General features: G+C 41.5%; 1 protein-coding gene across 1 annotated transcript; it reads left to right on the top strand.

Moving 5' to 3' along the window:
• The first annotated feature begins 261 nt into the window (after positions 1-261).
• On the top strand, positions 262-22,227 carry GPI (glucose-6-phosphate isomerase). The gene is made up of 18 exons (XM_069026485.1): positions 262-444; positions 4,755-4,845; positions 5,225-5,293; positions 8,091-8,210; positions 10,038-10,121; positions 10,207-10,353; positions 12,100-12,171; positions 13,198-13,242; positions 14,018-14,071; positions 14,950-15,010; positions 16,486-16,529; positions 16,743-16,895; positions 17,223-17,352; positions 17,721-17,797; positions 19,065-19,193; positions 19,629-19,704; positions 19,787-19,853; positions 21,170-22,227. Exons 1-18 carry the CDS (start codon positions 326-328, stop codon positions 21,291-21,293), a joined length of 1,662 nt encoding a protein of 553 aa, XP_068882586.1. The 5' UTR covers positions 262-325; the 3' UTR covers positions 21,294-22,227.
• The last annotated feature ends 1,353 nt before the right edge of the window (positions 22,228-23,580 follow it).

The following is a 23,580-nucleotide window of genomic DNA, read 5'->3' as shown; positions in this document are numbered from 1 at the left end:
CTGCGCGTTCCCCGGGGCCCGCGGCCCCCGCTCCGGCCTCGTCCTCGGCCTCGGCCTCAGCTTCGGCTCCGGCTCCGGCTCCGGCTCCGGCTCCAGCTCCAGTCGCCGCCGCCGCCCCCGCGCAGGGACCCGCAGGCCGCTCCTCCCCCCGTCTGGCGCGGCACGGAGGGAATCCCACGGCGGAGGGAGGGGAGGGGAGGGCCGGGCCAGGCCAGGGCGGGGCGGCCGCAGGAGGCCGCATCGCCGCTATAAAAGCGGAAGCGGCGGCAGCAGCTCCGCTCGCCTTGCCCGGTTCATTCCGCTTTGCCTTGGTCATCCCGCTGACATGGCGCTGTCCGGCGATCCCCATTTCAAGAAGCTGGTGGAGTGGCACAAGGCCAATTCCTCCAAGCTCGTCCTGCGGCAGCTCTTTGAGGCCGACAAGGATCGCTTCCAGAAGTTCAGGTAAGGCCGGGCGGCTCGCGGCTGAGTGGGGCAGCGGCCCGCGGGCCCTGGGGCTGCCGCGCCCGGGCGGTGCCGCGTGCGAGGCCCCGGGCGAGTGCTGCCGCAGCGCCGGGGCCGCGCTGGGCGGGGGGCGCGGTGCCGGCCGGGCCCGGGCGGGCAGAGCTTACGTGGCCCCGCTCCGCTCGCTCCCCCCGCGCAGCCCCGGGCGGGAGTGGGGCCCGGCGGGGAGCGGATGGCGCACGACCCGCGGTGCTGTGCCCGCCACGGCGGGGCCGCGCCGGGCGCTGCGCGGCCGATGGCGGCCCGGGCACATGCGCCGGTAGCGCCGCCGGGGGGCCGGGCCGGGGGCGGGGGGAGCTCCTCGCAGCCCCTGAGGGGCGGCCGCGCCGCCTGCCCTTGACTCATCCTTGCAGCAGGGTACGTGCCGGGCAGCACAGCGCCCGCTGCTCTTGCACAGCCGCACTGTGGGGCCGGCACTCGCAGCCTCTCGCACCCCGTGCTTAGTCATGATAAGCTCTTCGATAGAATCGCGAGGGGCCGTGCATCCCTGTGAGCCCCCTCCGCCCGTACGACCCTGCCCTGAGACGGGCAGCGGGGGCTGTTGAGGAGGTTTAGCCCTCCCTCGCCTCACGCCATCGCTGCTACAGAAAATGCCTTGCAGCGCGTTTTGGTAGAGGAGGAAGTAACAAGTGGAAGCATCGTGATAACGTTCAGCGCCTTCATCTTGTGAAGTGGGACTCGTATTTTCTGCACGCTGGAGACCGTGCTGAGAAGGCACGTGTGTGGTTACGTTGTTGTACTATAGCAGCAGTCGGAAAAGTCTAATATTATGAGATGCATCCCAGATTTGAGTTTTAAAGTGAGCCTGGGTCATAGAGGTAAACTCACCCTCCGTTCTAGAGTGTTGTGATAAGACTTAGTGTGCGCATCAAGCTTTTCATCACTGTCCTGTGTAAAGGGATTTTTTTTCCCCTTTTGAGCTCATTAGAAAATTCTTACATTGTAATTAAAGATTGTATATGAAGTCCTGCATATCAGTATATGAGTGATAAAATATCACTTGCATCGATGGAAAAAGTGTGCTAAATTTTTGGAGTACTGACTTCACCTGGCACTTTTAATGTGGCTTTTTATATTGTTAAGAAATTTATCAGTAATATCTTATACAAATCTGCTTGATCCTCACTAGTAGGCCTAGTTCTTGTTGCAAGTTTTCCTTATCTCCAGTATTTTTTTTTTTTTTGGTGAAATGGTCTGTACTGAGGTTATTTATTTCAAATAGCTGCCCTAATTCATGTCCTTTTGTGCTGCCCATAAGTAAACAGTTGAAGTGTCTTAAGTTTACTTCATCTATCTTAATCCTTTTTTTTTAATTATTGCAGTCCTGTTTCCTGATAAGTCATTTCATTCTAGTCTAGGAGAACTTCCTCATAGCAAAGTACAATTGCAGAGCTGACAGCTTCACTGGTACTCTTACCAGTGCTGGCCACTCTGAGCCAGATCAGCAGGAAGATGGTAGTTAATACCTGTTGAAAACCAAAGTAGTCTGGAGGTTTGGCCACCTGGTCCTATGCAGTTTGCAACTTCCCTCATGTGAAATTAGGCTTTATGAATATTTTTTTATTTCTGCTAGATATTGTTGTAAAATCATTGACTCCCTTCCTTTTAGAAGGAAAATAGAAGCGGTACCCAGGTGAAAGTGCTCCTGATACTGGTTCCGGAGGAATTTCAGACTGGTGTGAATAGTTTTTAATCTATTTTATATCTGAGCACAAGTATCTATTTAATATTGTGAGAAGCTTACACTCACTGATTGCATCCTATAGAATAGATATACAGAAGATCCTTTCTTCCTTTTGTCCTTTTTTTTTCCTAGTTCAGAATTTGTATATCCTGTTTTCCTGATAAGAAGTGTAGTCACACCTGTAAGAGATTGTTGCCTTCTTTGCCACCCAAGGTGGTAAGGTAAGGTCTGGTAGGAGCAGTTCTTATCAACAGGGGTTGTTCACTAGAAACTGCTGGTTTTGAAAGGGTTAGAACAGATATGATGCAGCCATCATAAAATTCAGCAGGTAAGACATACCTGGGTGCTGACAAAGGTACCCCTGATGCAGATAGAAAGCACTAGAATGATGCTCCTTCTGCTTGGCTTGTCCATTATCAAGGAATAAGAAAGAGCCTCCAGTGCAAATGGAAAATGTGATGGGAGATGAAGTCATTGAGATGCTGCAGGTTAAGGGCTGCATCACTTAGAAGTGGCTGTGGCTTACGTGACAAGGCTCTTGTTCCCCCCGAGCAGCACTGCCATGAGCTGCTGCATTGCAGAGTGGGTAGTTGGGCAGATCACAGCTCAGCTGCAGGGTTTGGGGCTTCTGTCTAAACAAAGGGTGGAGGGATCCCTTGCTGTAAGGGCTTAACACAAGATTACATTGTATACTGTGCACTTCACCTTGTGCGTGGGAAGTTAAATCTGGTAGCCATTACTTGATTTGGTTTTGCCTCAAATGTCTTGGGTGGCACACTTCTGCAGTTTCTTCAAATGAGCAGTGGTTTGAATCAAGCCATAATTTCATGAGATACTGTCTTATAGGTCTAGTGAGATTGATTTTCATTCATATATGTAAAAGAATGTATTGTAGATGTAAAACATGTCAAGTAAGCACGAAATCCTTTTCATTGTGGAGTAGAGCACTGGGAGAGGCTATCATCCTCAGTTTAATACAGGGGAAGCATTCCTAAACTTACAAACTGAAGACGTGTTAGTATACCAATGATCTTGATGTATCATTAATGAAATGTGTTCAAGTCTGAGATGTCTGTAGATAAATGGCATCGAATTTCAAAGACTTGTTCTTATTTTTCTTCTGTATCAGTGAATAGCAAATGTGGTGGGTGAGACAAACCAGTCCTTCCTTTAGCTAGCCATATCCCACGGATCCTAGTGCTGAGTGGTCAGGGTTTCAGGATCACTGTTGGCAGCCTGCTGAAGAGAACGGTGGTTAACAGCATTGATGCTGCTTTTTCTTGCTTGTCTGTGTTCTCACTTACTAAAGAAATGTGGTTCTAAGACTGTGCTTGAAGACACCTTCCTTTCCTTATTCACTCTTATACTTTAAGACCATAAAAAGGATGTTATTGTTAATGAACAGTTAATGAAGTTAACAGTTAGTGAAACCACTGAAATGTTAAGGCCTTGCTGGTTATTACAGTTATTGCAAGTTCAGCTCCATTCTTCCTTTGAAGAATCGTGCCTGCTCTGTCATGTTATGTATGAATAACAATTACGTGATGGTGTGTCCCTGTGAAGTCTCTGGCATATGTGGCAGCTGAAATGACAGAGCATGTTTCTGTGCTCAGGTATTGAGAAAGAAAAAGAAGAGGAGACAAGGAACAAGGCAGAAACACTGAGAATTTTGATGGCTGCAATTTCCGGGGGGGTGGGGGGGGCGGGATGGGTGTGGAGCAACAGGGAGAGTAAGATGTGCTTTTATCAAAGGCTGACTTACAGAATTCAACCCTTCAGTTAGAGTAATTGCATAGATTTGGTTGGAAATGATTGCGAAGAAGAAATTGAAGGTAAAAATCGAATGCTGTAAAGGCCTAGAGGAGCTGTAGAACCTATCACTTAGATACAAGGATAGTAAATACAAATGGGCTCACTTGGTTTCTACTGGGCTACCATTTCTGTGTTTCCTCTCAGATGTGAACATACAAGTGCCTGTATTCTGAAGGGTTAGGCTGTAGCTTGCAGATCATTAATGAAATAATTTGGAGACATCCACTGAATCAATGAGGACTGTGAGACTAAACCATGTACAAATGGGGTTTAATTCTGTGTAGTAGTTCACAGAATGCTTCTGGTACGTGAAGTTGTACAGATTTTTAAATTAGACTTGTTGAAGACTTGGACCTGTAGGAAGACAGTTTAATTTTCCAGCAGCAGAAGAATGTGACAAGCTCTTTAGTGATAATACATAAGGAAAAGGTTTATTATTGCTAGAGAATGCTGGTGGCTCAGTGGAAACAGTATTTGATTGTCCAACTATACATCAAACATACTTCACTGTATTTGGGTTTTCACAAGCAGAAAGTGGACACTGTAATTCAGGTTGTTGAAAAACATGGTTTTCAAGAAAACAGCAGTCATTTTATAAAACTTGTTGGGCAAATTGGTCACTCACATCTTCTTTAATAACTTAGTCTAATTAGGATTCTCATTATTTTGTAATCTATAGTGGAGTTACCATTGTCTTGCTTAAAAGAGCCACCCTTCAGGAATGTGCAATTAAACAACCTGTTGGTTTTGACAGCTTGACCTTGAATACTGACCATGGGGATATCTTACTGGATTACTCCAAGAACCTTGTTACAGAAGAAGTGATGAAAATGCTGATGGAACTGGTAACTATTTAAAATCTTGCATTAATGAACAAAATAGTTTTTACCTGCAACTCACTATTCTAGCACCATTTATAAACATTAGCTAACAAGTTAAAAGGCATCTGTTTACAAATCTTGGCAGGATTCAAATTCTTGCATTATCATCTAGCCCCAAGTTACAAAGCCATTTTTCAATGCAGATCTGCATAAAAATACTTACTTTAAAAAAGGAGAAGCTTTTTTTTTTTTAACCTAGAATCTAGTGGGTCATTTAATCCATCATAATTTTTGTTTCCCTGTCTCGTGTTAAATGTTCATACTCCTTAATGTAGCTGGACCTTTGTGTAGTGTGTGTTGACTTACTGCTATTTTAAGAGGAATCTGTATTTACCTTTCTCAGGCAAAGTCAAGGGGTGTGGAAAGTGCCAGAGAGCGCATGTTTAGTGGAGAGAAGATCAACTTCACTGAGGTAAGGCTATTTCTGTCCATGGTTCTTTCCACTTTAATTGTGCCTGTGTATTGTGGATGTTTATGCATCTGTGTAAGCAAAGTCCTGAAAAAACTTACTTTAAATACTCCTTTGAAATGCTGAGTGGTTGTGATGTTTGCTGCACTATTTCAAGAGAAAATTTTAAAGTTCTTGATAAAAACCTGCTTCCTTCAGTGTATCTTATTTTAGATGTTTTGGTGTTTTTTTTTTTTCTTCTCTTCCCTCTTTTGTAGAGAGGAAGATGAGTTAGACCTTGCAAAGGGCATGGAGCAGAGTATTGCATTCCAGGTATCCCTTAAATGCTTTTGCCTAATGTTAGTGTTCATAAAGCTTAGTAAACTGCCTAAAGGGTGTGAGGGAGGATTGTGTAAGACTTTCTGCTTTGGGCTGTGATGCTACTTGTCTTTGGGTACATTTAAAAATCAAGACTATAAACAGTCTTGGGAAATTAGCCACGTATTTCAGTAAGAGGATGAGTACCTTCCTCTTTTTGTAGATCTGAAGGTTGTAGTTATGGTTAAATCTTTACTAAAACATACAGAAAGCCAACTGTACTTTTTCTGGTATTAAAAATAGGATGAAAACTGAGTATTCAATAGCATAGTGGGTTTAATTAGTCTGCATTAAAAATTAAGGCTACTTAGTATGTTTGAGTCAAATTCAGAGAAACCAGTATTTCCTTTGACTTGGCTATTGACTGATTTTGCTGTTACTTAAGCAAACAGCTTGTGCAACTCGGCATTTGGACATTGTATTGTTTGTGAATGATTCATGTTTGTAAAAAGGCACAGACACAAACATACAGTTCACTGGAGAAATGGTTCCTGTTCCTTCTGTGTTGATGCCTTCAATTTGCAGATGTAGCTAGTGAAAAAAGAAAGCGGGGAAAGAGGGTGAGGAGTCTTAAATCTGTCTGGAGGGTTGTTTTGTCAGACACTGCCTTTCACTAGCCTCACATAACACAAATTATTACAGGGTTAGCCTATCTCTGACTATAGAGTTGTTCTTTGCTGTGTATTGAGAGCAGGTGTAGCAGCTGAAGTCTCAGAAGGATGCAATTTTCACAGAAAGCACCAAAACACAATAATAAACTGTGATATATTTGGCTTCTGCTGCTAGCTCCCTCTTTTCCTCCTGTCTTGATGCCACTTTATATATCTTCAACGTCTAGAAATGCTTCTTTTTTTATCAGGCTGTTTCTCAGTTGCTTCTTTCCAATTCAGAAGTTGACTTAGATGGGGTTTGCCTAATTTTTCTGTTTGTGTAGAATATCAAATCAGGTTCATTTGGCTCTGGAGCTGGTGGACAATGTGAAATTGTCAGATGTTAAGCCGGATGCTGTCAAACAGCATGAATAAACCTAAAGCAGTAAGACATAAGGGAGCTGCTTGGCAGCAAGAACTGACTCGTCCACTACTCTTGATCTGCTTTAGAACATTCTTTGGATATTTGTCTGAAGTATTTTAGACTTGTCTGTACTTGGTGCTGCTGGCATTGGCTGCATGGTGTGTGCTTATGTGGAAATTCTTTATAGTGCACCTGTGTGTGTTGGTGCCAGGTGTTTGTCCCAGACGAGTTAAAACTTGGAGCTTGATATGGTACAAAGAGCATTACAAGGTAACTCATCTGACCACTCATCACTGGGATCATCACTCATCACAGTCTTCATAGCCTACATGATGTTTAGGGAATACTTCTGCTTAGCTGTAGAGATCAGGTCAAGTATGATGACTGCTCTTGATTAGACAAAGCATCCTTCAAGCCTAATAGTGAGCAGTACTTACCAAATACATCCCGTGGCTGAGTGCTGCAAAAAAAATTCTCTGTTCACCCCAAATTTGGGTGGGTATACTTTAATTACCAAGTGAAAGAGGTTTTTTGTATTCCATGTCAGTAATCACAAACTCAATGATTTTTGAATTAGCATTTGGTATTTAAATCATAACTTGGCAGTTCATATTGTCTGTGTTGTCTTTGTCTCACAATGCCTCCCATTGTAGTAAGGAACAATGAGATAGAGCAGACTAATTTTTTAATTTGTTCATTAGTATTGACTAATTCTTTCATTCTAGATTAAAACTGTTAAGCTCTTAAACAGCTGAACCGCAGGCCAGATTTCAGTGCTTTGCTTTATGTGTAACAGTGGAGAAGTAATATAAAATGGTGCGTGCTCAGAGATTTTTGTCTTAAACACAACGGCTGCCTACATATTTGGTGTGCAAGTGTTCAGGCAACATTTAATTGTGGGCAGTGGATGGAGGGATGTGGCTATTGTATCTGTTGTTGTCAAATGTTTAAGTTATTTGTCTTTTCCTGTATGAAATGGTCTACTTGGGATAATTGAGAAGATGCCAGAGAAAATAACTTCAGCTGCTTGTTGTAATTGATTTTTCACTGTTGTCACCATAAGAAACAGTTTCATTCTTGTATACCTAAAGCATGCCAAAATAAAGATCACTGAGTAGTGAATATTGCTGAATTCTGAACCTCAATCTCTAAACACTTTTAAAGGGATTTTGAGCCTTTTTTCCCAAGTAAACTATTACTGTGCATATTGTGCTGTCATAAGCCCCCTGCACTGAGTTGAAGTGAGAGGGTGATTGAGGTAGCTGCTGCTGTGTGTATGTACACACACTGAAAATACTGCTCTACTAATCACAGTTAATCTAAAGGAGTTTTAAATCTCGAGGATTGTACTTGCCTGCTGGATGAGGCATCTGAGGCCCTGGGGTATAACTGGAAAGCATTTCAGCTTGATTTCTTTCCTTTGTTTCAGAACCGAGCTGTGCTTCACATTGCTCTGAGAAATCGCTCCAATGTGCCAATCCTTGTGGATGGGAAGGATGTTGTTCCAGAAGTAAACAAAGTGTTGGACAAAATGAAACATTTCTGTCAGGTATAGTACCACCATAGCTTATTTTTCATATATTTGTTCTATATGCAGCCAGGTTCTTACATGTGTGTTGTGAAGTGTTGATTGTAGACTGGTTCACGTGAATTATTGTGTCCTTCTTTGAGGCTTATGATATTTCTGGCTCAAGCATGGAGTTGGAGCTGGTTCTATTGATTCACTTTTCTTTGTTTCCAGTTTGGTTTATCTTTAATGGGCTCCCTAGATCTTGCTCTTTCAGCAGTAATCTTGTGTGTACTTTGGAAGTCTTGTAAATCATTAAGTACCATTCAAGTATTACTTTATTTCTTGCTAATTTTTCAACTAATTGGCTGCATGAGGTAGAAACTGCCTCTTAACATTTGTGTAAAATCAGGAGAGAGGTAGAAGTTCCCAGCTCAGTTGCTATTTGCTTATGCTCTATTTAAATAGTTTCTTAAGGACCTTCTGGTTTTAGGTCAAATTACTTTGATTTTACTGTTTGCAGTAAAAATTCCCTGAGTAGTTCTAATGTGTTTTAAACAAGGCTGTGAGGTCCTGGACCTGCTTGCTTGCTGTTGTGAGCCTTATGCAGGTGGTAGTGCCCTGTTTCACTGCCAACTCATACTTCTAACCTATGCAAAATGAGCTTGCGGTCTGTCCATTTCTTGATGATAAATTCCAAAATCACAATAACTGACACCAGTTGGTGTGAATTTGGTACTTTCCTCATATGCTGTGATAATTGAATGGCCATGGAAATTCAGTGGTGTCTGCCACCATAGGATTTCTAGCTGATTGAGGTTTTGGTAGTGCAAAACAAGAGTTTTCACGGGTGCCATCCTCTTGTTTGCTGTATGATTTGAATTATCAAAGCCTGTGAATATAATTTTCCATGCAGATGTATCTTCTCTGCAAAATAAAAAACCATGTTAAGCAGTTTCTTTGAAAATACTAACAAATATGTTGGTTTCAGTCGCTCACTTAGCAGATGGGATTTTAAGAGTATGTATCATCTATGAGGTAGAGGAATGCTGCATACTAAAAATGCATTTTCTGTTTGGAAAAATGAACAGCTTAAACATTTGTAGTGAAGGAAAGCAAATACCAGCATAACCAAGTGCTTTGTAGAAAAATTGCTTTAGAACTGGGGAATGTACTTGGAAGTACTCATGATACTAGAAAGATTGCTTTTGTGACTGGAACAGATTGAATGCATAGGTGGTAGATGATGGACAAAATTCAATGTAGAGTTTGTTATTTAATGATTGTGATTTTTGCTTTGAAACTCTGTGACTCTTAAAGAACAAGAACAGAGCAGGAACTTGCACCATGTGCTGTTAAGGTGAAGCCCAGAAATAAATCCTAATGCAAAGCATACTTGCAATAGAAAAGCTTTTAGAATGTCTGGTTTGCCAGTAAATCTCTTATCTCTGTGACTTTACTAATATTGTCTTCCAGTTCAGTTGGCGAAGTCTTTTCTAGTTAGACACTTAAAGAGCTGCTTCAGGTTCCAAATATTTGTTGTAAATCATTTAATGCCCAAGATGTTTTAATTTTTGGATAGATGTCTCTTGCTTTAGCAAACACTGTAAGTGCTACAGCAATCCACACAGAAGGGGAGAGTTTAACTTCAGTAAGTGTTAGAAGTAAAAACACGCTGCAACATCAATCTTAGACATAACGCAGTGTCGTAGCCCTGACTGTAGGCCTTAAGGTCTGGAGGCTTGAAAGCTGCCCTTGTCAACTTTCTACAACAATACCTGAAAACAAGGCCTATTTCCAGGGTTGGCATCACTAGCTTTAATGTAAGTATAAAATGGTCATTGCATTTTTATTTTTTTCTTGCCACAGAGGGTCCGTAGTGGTGAATGGAAAGGCTACACTGGAAAGGCAATAACTGACGTGGTCAATATTGGGATTGGTGGCTCTGACTTGGTAAGCTCCTGACTTCAATGCACCCTGCACATCTTTGTGTGCATGCTTACAGTGAGGATAAAATCTAATTGTGGCTTCTATCCAGGGCCCTCTGATGGTGACTGAAGCCCTGAAACCGTATTCCAGGGGAGGCCCTCGTGTCTGGTTTGTATCCAACATTGACGGTACTCATATAGCCAAAACCCTGGCTGAACTTAAACCAGACACTACTCTCTTCATCATTGCATCAAAGGTATGTCTGATACAAGCACTGCCTGTGACTTGCTCTGCCTGTAAAGGATTCAGTCAGAAGAGATGTCTGTCCACAGGAATGTCTAGATCAGGGACTTCCAGTGTGGATTATTTCTAAACAGGCCTGTTGTGATTCTTTCTGAACTTGCAGTATAGGCTTGTGTCGCTGCAGAAATACTTGGGGATCTGTAAGTCAAGTGGTGAGAATTACTTAACCTAAATAAGATACATGAAAAATTTCATGTTGTTTGGGGTTTATTTCTCAGTCAGTCCAAGTTTCAGTTTTATTCACAAAAGTTTGTTTTCCTGCACTTCTCTGTAGGTGGAGTGTAGGATCCAATGTCATTATTTCTTTGAAATTCTGGATGTTACTTAATTCCTAAATGACTTTTGGTCCTTTATTTTAAGTACGGTGTTACGTGTTAAGTGTTCTGGTTTTTTGCATTAATGAATTGCATGTAGTTTCAAGAATCTCCATTTTATTTTAGGGTAGTCACAAAATACCTTCACCTTAATAACTTAAATGCTGAGTTATTTGAGCACTATAAATACTAAGCTGCTTTACTTAAAGAGGTAAAGATAGTCAGCTGGTACTTCATAAGATGACACTTATTTCTGATTACAGATTGAATAGCTGCCTTTAAGTCTTGCCTTGCTAAGAGTTTACTCTGTAAGCATAATTGCCAGCAGCCCTCTTCCTCTGAGGAATGCTTCTGTCTGAGAAGAGGAAGGGGGTGGAGACAAACTTCATGGTTATGTAACTTGGGTTGTCTTCATTTGTAAAGTACAGTAGAACCTTTCTGCTGTTGGAGACAATCTGCAACAAATGAGCATGTGTGCAGTGCTGGCCATGCTCTGCACACATGCTCATTATCTTATCTTGGCAGTGCTGCAGCTGAGCAACAGCTTATGGAGTAATAAGGAAATTACACAAAGTAATACTAATGGTCACTTGGAATAATTGAGTCCAGGGATCACGGTTCAAAGGCTTAGAAAACTGCCAAATTGAAAGAGTAACACTTGAGTTTGTTTGCCAGACTGTAGTTAGATAATTGGATATATTTGGAAGAGGATGAATGGCATTTTTTTCTTTCCATAACAGGCTTATGTTTCATAATGAAATATTTCTGGAGATGGATGAGAGTAGGATGAATCTAATGGTCACCCTTAAAGCTAAATTTTGATGGCTGAGTAAATCAGAATGGTTGTAGATACTTGCAAAACTGCATGACTGAACTTGTGTGCACACTTCATGAAGCAGGAAAATGTTTTCCTCTAATCAGTGAAAAATTGTGACAAGAGTCTTGGCAGAAATGAGTGTTCTTCCATGAAAAAGTAGGAATTGAAGAACAATAGGACAGTCCAGCTGGGTTATCCTGTTTTGATGTTCAATTAGTTTGTTTTTAGTTGAACAGTAAAACTTAATTTTTTTAGTAAAAGACTAAAGTGAAGACTTTATTCTCAAGGTTTTGCAGAACAGTTTGGGGAGTGGGAAGGTAGGAGATGGGGAATAATTATTCAGATCTCAGATACATACTAGTTTAAAACTAGATGGGTAAATCTAGCAATATTAGTGTTTACTGGATTCATAAGCTTGCTTTTTTCTGTAATCTGGCAGCAGCAGTGTATTATGAACATCTAGAATTGCTCTGCTCTGGTTATCTGAACATGTGATGCTTTAGTAACCTGAAGTTGTTTCCATTTTAAGAACAGTATTTTACTTATTTGCTTGCTTTCCAATGTGCAGACTTTCACCACCCAGGAAACCATCACCAATGCAGAAACGGCCAAAGAGTGGTTCTTGCGTGCTGCTAATGATGTAAGTCTGAGATGTTTAGCTTAAGTAACAGAATGCAACAGCTTTTGTTGTGCAATTTCTTCATGATTATTCTGTGTGCTTTGGAGCAAAGCCAGTAATTGCCCAAACATAAGCTTAGTAAATTATGTACTTAGATCATTTCAGTACTTGTTAATGACTGACCATTTTGTCCAATCAAAGTGATAAACCCACTAGTTTTTCATTATAAATAGTTGTCATCTATTGTTCCTTCAGTCTTGCCTGTTACGTAATAGTATAGTGTGTGCCTTAGAGCTGACCAATAATTTGGTAGAACTACTGATATTGAAAGCACATAATACTGTGTATGGCATTACTTTTAAATTATTGCCAAATCTTTAAAAACTAGAAATGAAGCCATGGTTGGAATGATACACTGACATTTCTATGGCAGATGGCTGTGCTATGAATAGAAACCTTGTATTTGTCTCATTCTCTATTTCTGACTCTTAAAAGGAAAAAAGCAGATACTGCCTGTTCAGGTAATTAAGATGGTCTGTAACCTGTTCCAGTCAGGGTGACTGTACTTAGTTTGAAAGCTGGGCTTTGAAATTCCTCCTTACACTACTGTTCAGACAAGTCATCTTTGTTCACCAGAACACCTTCTGAAAGACTGAGGTCTAAATCTGGAGCTTGACCTTTATCAGTAATTCAAGTTGTCTTGGTTTCTTGACCCTGGCTGGCAGGGCAGTGGGTGTATGTTGAGCACCATCTGCTCCAGAGCTGTGGTGGTGGTGTCCAGGCTGATAACAGACTCTGAAGGAGAGGGTGTGCCCCTCTCAAGAGGGAATGCTTCTGGAGGGCTTGGTGAGAATATCATCAGAATGTTCTCTTTGGGTGTGCTGCCAAATCCCAAGCTGAATCTGAATAAGATGATTACAAATTAATAACACAGAAACAACTGATGATAGTCAACAGCTTTTTGTTTAAATGGTAGCAGATCAACTTTATAACCAGAAATGAAAATAGTTAAATTCTAGATCTAACTGTGTGTTTATTTTTCTTAAGCCTTCAGCTGTGGCCAAGCACTTTGTTGCCTTGTCTACCAATGCTGTAAGTATAGCCAATCTAGTGTATTTTTCCTATGTACCTTTAAGACAGCCTTACTTTAAAATCCAGTAGGGAAGCCTATCTTTTAAGATGCTTGAATACCAAATTTCAGCATTCCTCTTGAAAGGAAGCCTTTTTTTTCTACTCAAAGTAACTGAAACACTTCTAGAGTATTGAACTGTACTAAGACAGAACCTTGATTATAGATGTATGCTTTTTCTGCTAGAGCTTTAAATCTGAAACTGAGAGCTCTTGTGCTTGAAATGACCCTGTTATTAATGAGTGTTACCTCTAATTGCTTAAGTGTGTGTGTGAATGCAGTTACATAAACAAATGTTATTCTAAACTCCAGGTAAGAGCAGAAGTAGTGCAGGCAGTTTGAATAAAGCTTATGATGAGCGTACTGATGTGGTGCTTCATTAAAAAGTATGAAGTAGAGTGACTGGCAGCAATTAGCACAACACTGCAGTCATTGACAGGCTGTCAGGGACTGACATTATGGTTCTGTTAAATGTAAACTGAATGTCAGTCCAGCTTTAACTTTATGGCCACTTAGATTCATCAGAAAATGAATGTATGCAGTTTTTAATAGTGAGTAGTGATAGTTATTTCTGGAAATGAAAATGTAATTTTTGTGATAGATGCTATGCATTTTTAAAAATAGATGTAGTTGTGATATTCTTTGTTTAATAGATACCTAACTTGTGTTTGTTTGCTTGGTATAAAACTTTTTATGACTGCTGGTTTTACTTATGGTGTTTTTACATGTTTATTTTAGCCTAAAGTTAAAGACTTTGGAATTGACCCAGAGAACATGTTTGAGTTTTGGGATGTAAGTAAATGTCTAATATTATGTGGTAGATGTTAACTGTTAGCTTTTTCTGAGGCAAGTAAGAGGATTCCAACTAGATGTCTGGAAACTGCAAAAGCACCTAAATTATAGTTGTGTTCAGTGCACTGAAATACCTGAAAGCCCTTAACTAAAGGCAAATTGAGAACTCTTGCCCATTCTTTAAAATCCTCCAGTCAAAGGTCTGAAGAGGAGTCTTCTATGTTCTTAGCTATCTAATCAGCTGTTGAGTAACAGGAGATAGTCTTGGCTTATTCCTCTGTGCAAGTAGTTATTATAAGCTGTGACATTTGCCTGTTGGTGTTTATGGTGTATAACCTAGGCCTGGTAAAGGTCAGGCATCAGAAATGGGAGCCTGATTGGAGATTTTGTAGCAGATGCGTATTTTAAGTATACTGCCCTTAGTCTTGGTCCTTATACTTAATTAGAAGCAGGTTGGTTTGTCTCATTGACTAATTGCCTGACAAATGAGCGGCTGTTCAGAAGTTTTTTGGAATGCTCCCTTTCCTAAGTGTCAGAATTTTGCTGAAGCAGGCCTTCCCTATGATACTATGAAAGCAGTTATATAAGCTGCCAATTCAGGATTTGGAAGTGAACTGGCATTAAGGTATCTACTTCAACAGATGTTCTAAAAATTGGACAAGTAGGATAACTTCAGACTCTCAGAAAAGGCATACTAAAGGATTCATTAGGGTGCACTGTAAAGTGCAGGTTCCCTTGTCTGTGCCAAATATATACAGTGAACTATCACCAGAAAGAGTATTGATTTTGCTGGGAACAGTCTGAACACATGCTGCTGTTTTCTAATAGTTTGGATGTAAAAGCCTTGCACTTCTCTGTCAACCATCTCTTGTTTGCAGTGGGTTGGTGGCCGCTACTCCCTGTGGTCTGCCATTGGTCTCTCCATTGCCCTGCATATTGGTAGGTATTCCTGTGATGTCACCATGCCAAGAATTGCTTGCTTGCTTCAGGAATATAACTATGGAATATGTTAACAATCGTAGATTGTGAGTCAGATTTGGGGCAAATCCTATTTACCTGCCTACTCTAAGTGGTTGAATGTGGGTGCTAAAAAATGACCTGGAATGCAATGGAAATGTTGATATTTTAGTACTGCAAATACAGTTTCAGAAATTACCCTGTACTTGAGTACAAGTAGTTAAATTCCATTGCTTTAGTCACATAGCCAAAAGTGCCTGATTTATGTAAAGCTGTGTCAGTGTTGAAAATCTGACTTTGCAACTGGCATTCCTAAACTTGAGGTAGAATATTTAGTATCTGTAAGTATACACACACTAAACACCAAAATCCTGTCTCCAGGTCTGCATATGAGCTCTGTTTAGCATTGTTAACTATCTCTGTCTCCTGTTAATTCCTTTTGTTCCCAGTACTTTGTCTGGGCTATCGGGCCTGATGATTGTTCCCTCATCACTGCTTTTTAGATGTTTAAAGTCTGAACCTATAATGTCGTTTATTTTTCTAGACAAAAGTTAGAATTCTCTTAGACAGGGGTTAAAAGAATAACGTTGGGTTTGGTGTTTTTTGGAATTATATGAATAGGAGTTTTCATGTGTAAAAAAACGTATTATAAGAGCAAAATAAGCAAGTCAGGCACTTACTGTTTTGTCTGCAATAAACTATTCATTGCTGCTGTCAGACAGATTTGGTGCTGACTGCTGATGTGCCAGCCTATCTGCACTTCTTAGACCCCTCATCTCCCACAGCTGGCCTCTGACCATAGGTAGAGCTGCTGCTTTGATTCCAAATGCTTCACCTCCTAATTGCTATGTAAGAATCAGGATTTCTGTTTTTGCAGGAAACACTAGCCTTAGTGAAACTATTCATTTGGGAAAGTGAATGGAGGTTTAAATACCCTAACTATGAAGCAAAGAAAGCTCAGGTGAATTGTTAAGAGAGAAGAGGGAAGGGAGGAGTAGCCTTTTTCTTTGAGAATATCTTATTAGAGCTGTTTTTCCTCACACAAGTGCAGAAATCCCTGCTGTACTAACCTTGCCCTGTTTTTTTGGGGATGTCTCTTCCACTGGCTGTGAAGTGTTCAGACTTGCTGAAAACTGTGGCCTCAAAGCAGCCTCTGTATTAAATGCCTCTGTTTTCCTTCTAGTTGTTCATTCTGCCTGAATGGAGATTTTAAGCAAAGGTTTTTGAATCATGTTTCATGAAGTTGGACTTGCTCTGAAGTCTGGGCTTCAGGCATAAGCAAATACCTGGCTTATGGGATGCAAATTTCAGGAGAAGTCTTAAGTGCAGCTTTAAACTCTTAGTAGCTGGGAGCCCTTGCTGCAAACAGGGAACCAAAACTGTTTCACAATTCTCTATAAGAAAAATGAAGTTTCAGTTCTAATAGTAAATACAAACTGACTTCTTTCCATTGTTAGGTTTTGACAACTTTGAGAGTCTGCTTGCCGGAGCCCACTGGATGGTGAGTGTGGGATGCCCATTTCAGATGTTCCTCTTTTAGACTTGTTAGTAAGGAAACTGAAGGCAGGTTGGTTTCTAAAGTTCAGCTCCCCATGTCCTCTTGACAGTTTGTGGGAAGCACTCATTGAATCAACACAACAATAAAAACAGTGTAGGAGTTGGGAGGGATGGCAGCTGCTTTATCAGAAGTGTAACTTTCCTTTGTGTCACTTAGGATAATCACTTCCACACTGCCCCCCTGGAGAAGAATGTGCCCGTTCTGCTGGCCATGCTGGGGGTGTGGTACATCAACTGCTACGGCTGTGAGACGCACGCCTTGCTGCCCTATGACCAGTACATGCACCGCTTTGCCGCCTACTTCCAGCAGGTAGGGCTGGGCAGAGCAAGGCTTCCTACAGCAAAGTGGAGATAAGCTGCTGTCCTGGTTCAGGGACCTGAATGCATGTGTCGGTTAGAACTGTGGTCACTTAATTCATGTAATCAGCTGCCTAAAGAGCCTGGTGCCAAGATCAATATCAGCTTATTTGCTCACTTAAAGACCTTTTCCTCATACCTCTTATCTTGATGTCCATAAATTAGGCAGCTGTATCCCTGATGCTTAGAAAATTTCTCTAAACAAGCACTATTTATTGTAGGTGAAGTATATATGGAAACTTGTACTGATACTGAGTGGTCCTGGCCTTCCCTTCTTTAGGGTGATATGGAGTCTAATGGCAAGTACATTACCAAGAAAGGCTCTCGTGTGGACTACAGCACTGGCCCTATTGTGTGGGGAGAGCCTGGCACCAATGGGCAGCATGCTTTCTACCAGCTCATTCACCAAGGTAAACAAACTATTAAATACCTTGTTCTGGAATTAAAGTCTGAATGGCTACAGAGCTGCAGGAGTCTGCAGAGTTTGCACTTGTTTAGATGTTGGAGTCTTATCTAACCTAGCATCACATTGCTATGGAGTTTTTAATTAGTGGCTTGTGAAGGCTACAAGATGCAGGTTTTAGCTACAATAAGGTGGTCAAATAAAGGTGAAACTACTGAGCTGTATTGTTACTTAACCCTGCTGCAGATAATAATGCTCTTCCCTAAGGCTTTTAAAAATGACTGAGTCTGCCAGTAACTCTGAAAATGGGGTGAGAAGTAAAGGTTTTTCTAAGACTTACCTGTTGCAGGGTTATTGACCTGGCTTTTCTTACAGGAACTCGCATGATTCCCTGTGACTTCCTGATCCCAGTGCAGACCCAGCACCCCATCAGAAATGGCTTGCATCACAAGGTAAGTTCTTAGTTAGGGCACCCTATTTATTGTGGCTCAAAGCACTGAAGCTTACTTGGTATTGCATTGTGTGATATTTCTAAATGTCCCTTTGAAACTATACGCAAAGGCTCTGTCAACATTCACAATAGATTTAAAAATATCTAAATTATAATTGCATGTTGTATGTAATATATAATGCTGTGGTATGTTTATTCTTGAAGCAATTGCAATGACAGCTCTTGAGGCAGCTCAGTGGTGTTTCCTGTGGGCCTACTGGGAAGGAAAGCTTCCTGTGGGAAGCTGGAAAGAGTTAAGCAATTAAGTATTTGGAGAGAAAACTCCTTGAAGAATTGTAAGGAATGTAAGTCTTGCAGAGTAGGAAGAAGCAAATTCTCAGACCTGATGTGACAGCATCTCTGAGGAAGCTTTCAAGTCTTAAATTCTAGGACAAAATTTGGTGAATATAATGGTATGGCTGGAGTGATGGCCTTCTGCATAGATGTTTTTAACCTGTCCAGTTTTCAGTTTAATGTATCATCTGACTAAGGATTTTCAATGAACTAAGATTTTTCTTAACTTCAAAGGTGGAAACATGTTCAGGTCAAATATTTACTGCATACTTCAGAAAAAGCATCTTTATTCACTGCATTTCAGTCTTGTCATGATTTCAGTATACAAGTGCTATTTAAATTGTGTAATAGTAGTTTTTCATCAAGTAACACCAAATACAGGTGAAAATTTCTCCCCTTCAAAAGAAGGGGAGAAAAGATTTCATTTGACTATGAAAAACTTACTGTATCTTCAGGTAAGACAAAACCACAGATAAATTTGCAGGCTGTTAGGCAGGGAGCATTAAACTAAAACCTTGCAGTGCATTGGTAGGGATTGGTGTGTATGGTAAGCTGTGGGGATTTTCCTGCATACAGATGAGTAAGTACATCTTAGCTGGTTAGCTTTGACTAATCTTTGCACATTTCCATGTTTTTCCATGATAGGGTGTAGCATGAGATAGTCATAGACTATACTGGGTGAAAGGGCTGTGTGAAGTCCTGGCTCCTCTGGTCCTCTGGAAAACTGTCCTGGTTGTCTTTGTATATTTGTACTCTAAAATAGTAATTAAGTCTCTTTGTACTCTGAGGTAGGAAGCAATAGCTAAAACTGCTGCATATTTTACTGCCACAGTGTTAAAACTGACTTGTAAGTCTAGACTAGGTCTTAGTTCAAGCACCAGGTACCACTCTTCCAGCTCTGCAAGGGGTAACTTGTGTTTATTTCTACCTGCTAGATCCTTTTGGCCAACTTCCTTGCTCAGACTGAGGCCTTGATGAAAGGGAAGACGGCTGATGAGGCTCGCAAGGAGCTTCAGGCGGCTGGGCTGAGCGGAGAGGCTCTGGAGAAGCTCCTTCCCCACAAGGTACCTTGGAGGCTCATGAGGTGCTGTGGTAGTGAGGGCTTTGCTGGGGGTGGCAGGGCAGCTGGGATGGAGTGGCACTGGTGGGACCTTGGCAGGGCACTTGGAACAGGCTGTGAGCAGCACTTTGGCTCTGGAGCCTTGTGGGGTGTCCCAGAAAAGATGGGCTATTTCAGCACTGCCCCGGACTAGTGACTTTTGGGTTACTTCTTGTAGCCCACAGTAGCCAGCAGTGATGCTTGGAGACACGTTTTCCATTGTGTTTGTGATAAAACATGGAAGTGATACAGTTTTATGGTTGAAGGCCTTTAAAGCTTTCAGGACTTTGTATTTGCTGCTAATGCAAATAGTCTAGTGTGGACTTGAGAATAAAACCTGCAAGTTTCTGATGTAAATTTTACAACATATGAGATGACAATGTAACTCTTGTTTTGAAAGGTCTTTGAGGGAAATCGACCAACCAATTCGATCGTGTTTACAAAACTCAACCCCTTCACCCTGGGAGCCATCATTGGTAAGTAAATAGATTTCTCATCTGTGAATGCTAATGAAGATTTTCTGATCAAGTTTATTGATAAATCTCTTTCTGTTTATAGCCATGTATGAGCACAAGATATTTGTTCAAGGAGTTGTCTGGGACATTAACAGTTATGACCAGTGGGGGTAAGTTTCCTTGGTTTGTTTCTTGTATACTTAAGAGATTATTGAATCTATCATGAGTTAGAGAAAAGACAATGAAAGAGTTTTATATTTAGAGTGCATGATTATGGGATGGCTTTAAATGAAAACAGATTTTCTGGGGATAGGTTACCATGCCATAATGCATTATGCATAGGTTAGCCATGCATAATGACTTGTAGATAACAATTTTGGCTAAGGACCTCTGTTTGGTTGAATTTAAAAAAATACTATGAATGTAAAAAAGATGCAGTAGTGAGGAAGATAGTCAAGTAAGCTGAACATGTGCCCTGAGAATTAGGAAGGAAAATGTCTTCTTTATAGTGTGTGGAAAAAAAAAAAATTTATCTCTAGAAACATTTAGTAGGCAGTTTGAGTGGCATCTGTTGAGCCACTCAAACTACCTACTACTGGTGGTCTGATTGACCACCTCTTTATTTTTCCTGAGAGACAACATTCCTGGCAGAGGTCTGTGTATGTGGGAGCCCTTGGTTTCATGCAGGCTTCATCTGTGACTGAGGGCTGTGCTGGAGCTCCATGAGCACAACAGCAGCTTGGAGGAGTCTGTCACTGTGTCACTTAAAAATGAAAGACTTAATCAGGAGCTAATCAGATTCTTTAATCTGTAGTAATATGAACTGTACAACATACTGTATGTAGGCTTAGGTAGAGGGATTGGGAAATAAGATTTTTCAGATGCAGCCTGCCTATGCTGTGAGGGGTTGTTTTGAAGAGCACATGTGCTCTACAGGTGTAGAATATTAGTTTACACTAAGCTGCCTTAGTCTTTGTATGTGTTCTTCAGTGCTACGCAACCACAGCATGTTCTATAACTAAATACTGTAGCAGAACCTGCTGGGGATGCTTCCAGGCTGCAACTCAGCTGTTCATTGTTCAGGTGACACAAATCACCTATGAATGATTTGTGATGAGTTATGAGCACTGTCCTGTTCAACAACGAACAGGAGCCAGCTGAATGCATTCTGCACTGGGGCAGGCTGCAGAACACAAGTGAATACTGAGGTGAAAAGACTCTGCTTGACTTCTAAAACAAAATCTTCACTTAGATGTCCTGTAATTTGAGCTGTCTGCTCAGTTGAGCAACTATGAGAACTCCAGTTTTTCATGAATGGCACTGAGTTGAATACTTTGACAGTAATTTTTGAGGGGTAAAATATCACAGTGTTCACTGGGAAGTTGCTTTTTACCAGCATCTACTTGTAATATCAATGGCTTATAGTAAATACAGTAAGTTGGTAGCATTAATATTGCTTTTTTTTCTTCTGATTTTATAAATGCAGAGTGGAGCTTGGAAAACAACTTGCCAAGAAAATTGAGCCTGAACTGGAGTCAGATGCTCCAGTGACATCTCATGATAGCTCAACAAATGGGCTCATCAATTTCATCAAAAAACACAGAGCTTGAAATGAAATACTTGGAGGACATCGACAATCTCACCACCGAATACCCAAATCTGTTGTAGTTGTGCTTTTTTTTTTTTAGCCACTTCTGACAAAAATAGCACTTTACGGATGTAGCTCTCTTCACTTGTTGCAGTTAATCTTGTTGCGTCAAGTGTTACAAATGAAGCTAGTTTTGTGAAACCCGGGGTTGTATAGTTGCTTTTTGTTTTTGTGGCTGTTAATCTGTAAAGTGCAACTGGTATATTCCCCAATTCTGATCCCTCAACCTCCTTAAAGATGATCACCTACTGATACTAGAAAACAAAAGGTATGATGGATGAGTAAAACTTCACTCTCTTTAAAGTGCAGCCCTAGTTACATTTGCCTCACTCACTGTGTAAGGTCCTCTGAAGCCAAGTAAGCTGACTTTTGTCTTTCTGGATTGGTTCTACTGTAAGCTGGAAACTAGAATATGTTTAAAGAATCAAATCTACAGCTGTAGGTTGTTTGGTTAGATTTCATCCTTTTTGAGCAAGATACAGATTTTTTTTTTCCCAGTGCTACTGTGAAAATGCAAGTTTACTGATGTTTGGTAAAAGATTTCCTTTTTTGTCTGCAAGCTATGTGCACAGCTATCCAAAAAGGAAGAAAGTTCCTGGAGTGACAGTGGTATCTTAGCTTCTCCAGACAATTTTCCAGAGTTTGTGAAGCAAAAGCTTGGGATCACTTGGAGAAGAAATGTAATTTTGGTATCTTCCAGGGGCAATTTCTCACTGTTTAATCAGCATCACTGTCTGACAACAGCAGTGAGAAAATAGAGAAACCTGCTTGTCACCAAGTTGTTTATCCTCTTTTGTTCTCTACTACTCTTAACCTCTTTGCTAGCAAACTGGCATGCTCTGGCTATTGTTCTGTAACACCTTTAATAAAGGTAAGACACAAGCATTGAAAGGAAACTTTGCTTCTCATACCCTCAACACTGACTACACTGTGTGATCTGGGACCCCTTAGTGCCCATCTTTGCTGTGCAGCTTCACTGGCCGGGCTGGGTGCTGAGGGCTGAACCTCCCTGATGTGGCACCTGCATTGTGCTTCACCGTCTGTCTGCAGGGGTTAGGATCGGACCTATGGAGCAATATTTCCGTATGAAGCACGGTCACAAAAAGAGAAACCCACTAGAGGGAAGCAGCCTATTCTTACAGGAGGCTTTAACCCTCGCCTCCCGCCGTGCACAGGTGCTCGGCACAGCTTGTTCCTCTCCCGCTGTGTCCTTGAGCGGCCGGGCCGGACCCGCCCCTCTCCCTGAGGGCGCTCTGGCCGCGCGCGGGGCGCCCCCTGCCGGCGCGGCCCTCAGGGCTCAGCCCGCCCCGTTCTGCCGCCGTGAGGGAAGGGTGTGTCGGCAGCGTGCCGGATCGCCGCCGAGCCTGCCGAGCCTGCCAGCCTCGGGCTGCTCTGTGCCATAGCGCCTCGGGGCTGTCGGCAAACACAGGGATGGAAGCAACGGAGAAGCTTTAAAAAGCTATTTTTTGCTGGAGTGGTTGAGGCGGCCACAAGTAATGTAAGTGGGAGGGACTGTGGGTGCATTTTGAAGATGACGCAGTATAAAAACACATCTGGTTCAAGAACCTGCTGTGAGTGACAGTAGTTTGGGTCTCGCTATTCATTGGCCTGTCCTTACGGGGACTCGGCACTGGTTTCTTACCTGTGCCCTGACACATGTCCTGTGAGGTAACAGCCACTTTGTGACTCAGGTTTCTTGAGCTCCACTGAACTGGTTTAAATCCTTCTGTTTAATATCAAGCCACCCTATTCCTTCAAGAATAAAAGTGATTTCTTCATGAATTGTGCTCTGGTAATGAGAAATTCCACCTCATTGAAGTCTATCTGGGAAATTGTAATGGGCATGGTTGAGGTCTGATGAAACTGTGTTGTCATATACAAGGCAGAATGAAAGGTAATTATGTGCCCAAAGTAGGCAGAAACTTGTCATACCTCTAAAATGGCACATGCTCCCTAATCCTCAACCCCATCCATTACCTACAAGACCTGTTCCTCATGAAAGCCTCTGAGGAAATACTGTGTGGAGATGCTTCAGCTGATGTAAGTTAAGCTGATATATTTTACATTTGTAATGCTGATTTAACTATAGAATCATAGTAGTATTTCAGTGTCAAAACTAATTATGAAGGTATTTTAAGAGTTCTTGAGAAGGTAATTTCTGTATTCATGGGAAAAATCTGATACTTAAAATTATGCTAAATTCATATTGTATTCCCAGTGGGCATGTACTTGATATAGATTGTGTGGGT

Source organism: Aphelocoma coerulescens, chromosome 11 (genome assembly GCF_041296385.1).
Source record: "Aphelocoma coerulescens isolate FSJ_1873_10779 chromosome 11, UR_Acoe_1.0, whole genome shotgun sequence".
NCBI lineage: Eukaryota > Metazoa > Chordata > Aves > Passeriformes > Corvidae > Aphelocoma > Aphelocoma coerulescens.
This window is presented reverse-complemented; position numbering and strand designations above follow the sequence as displayed.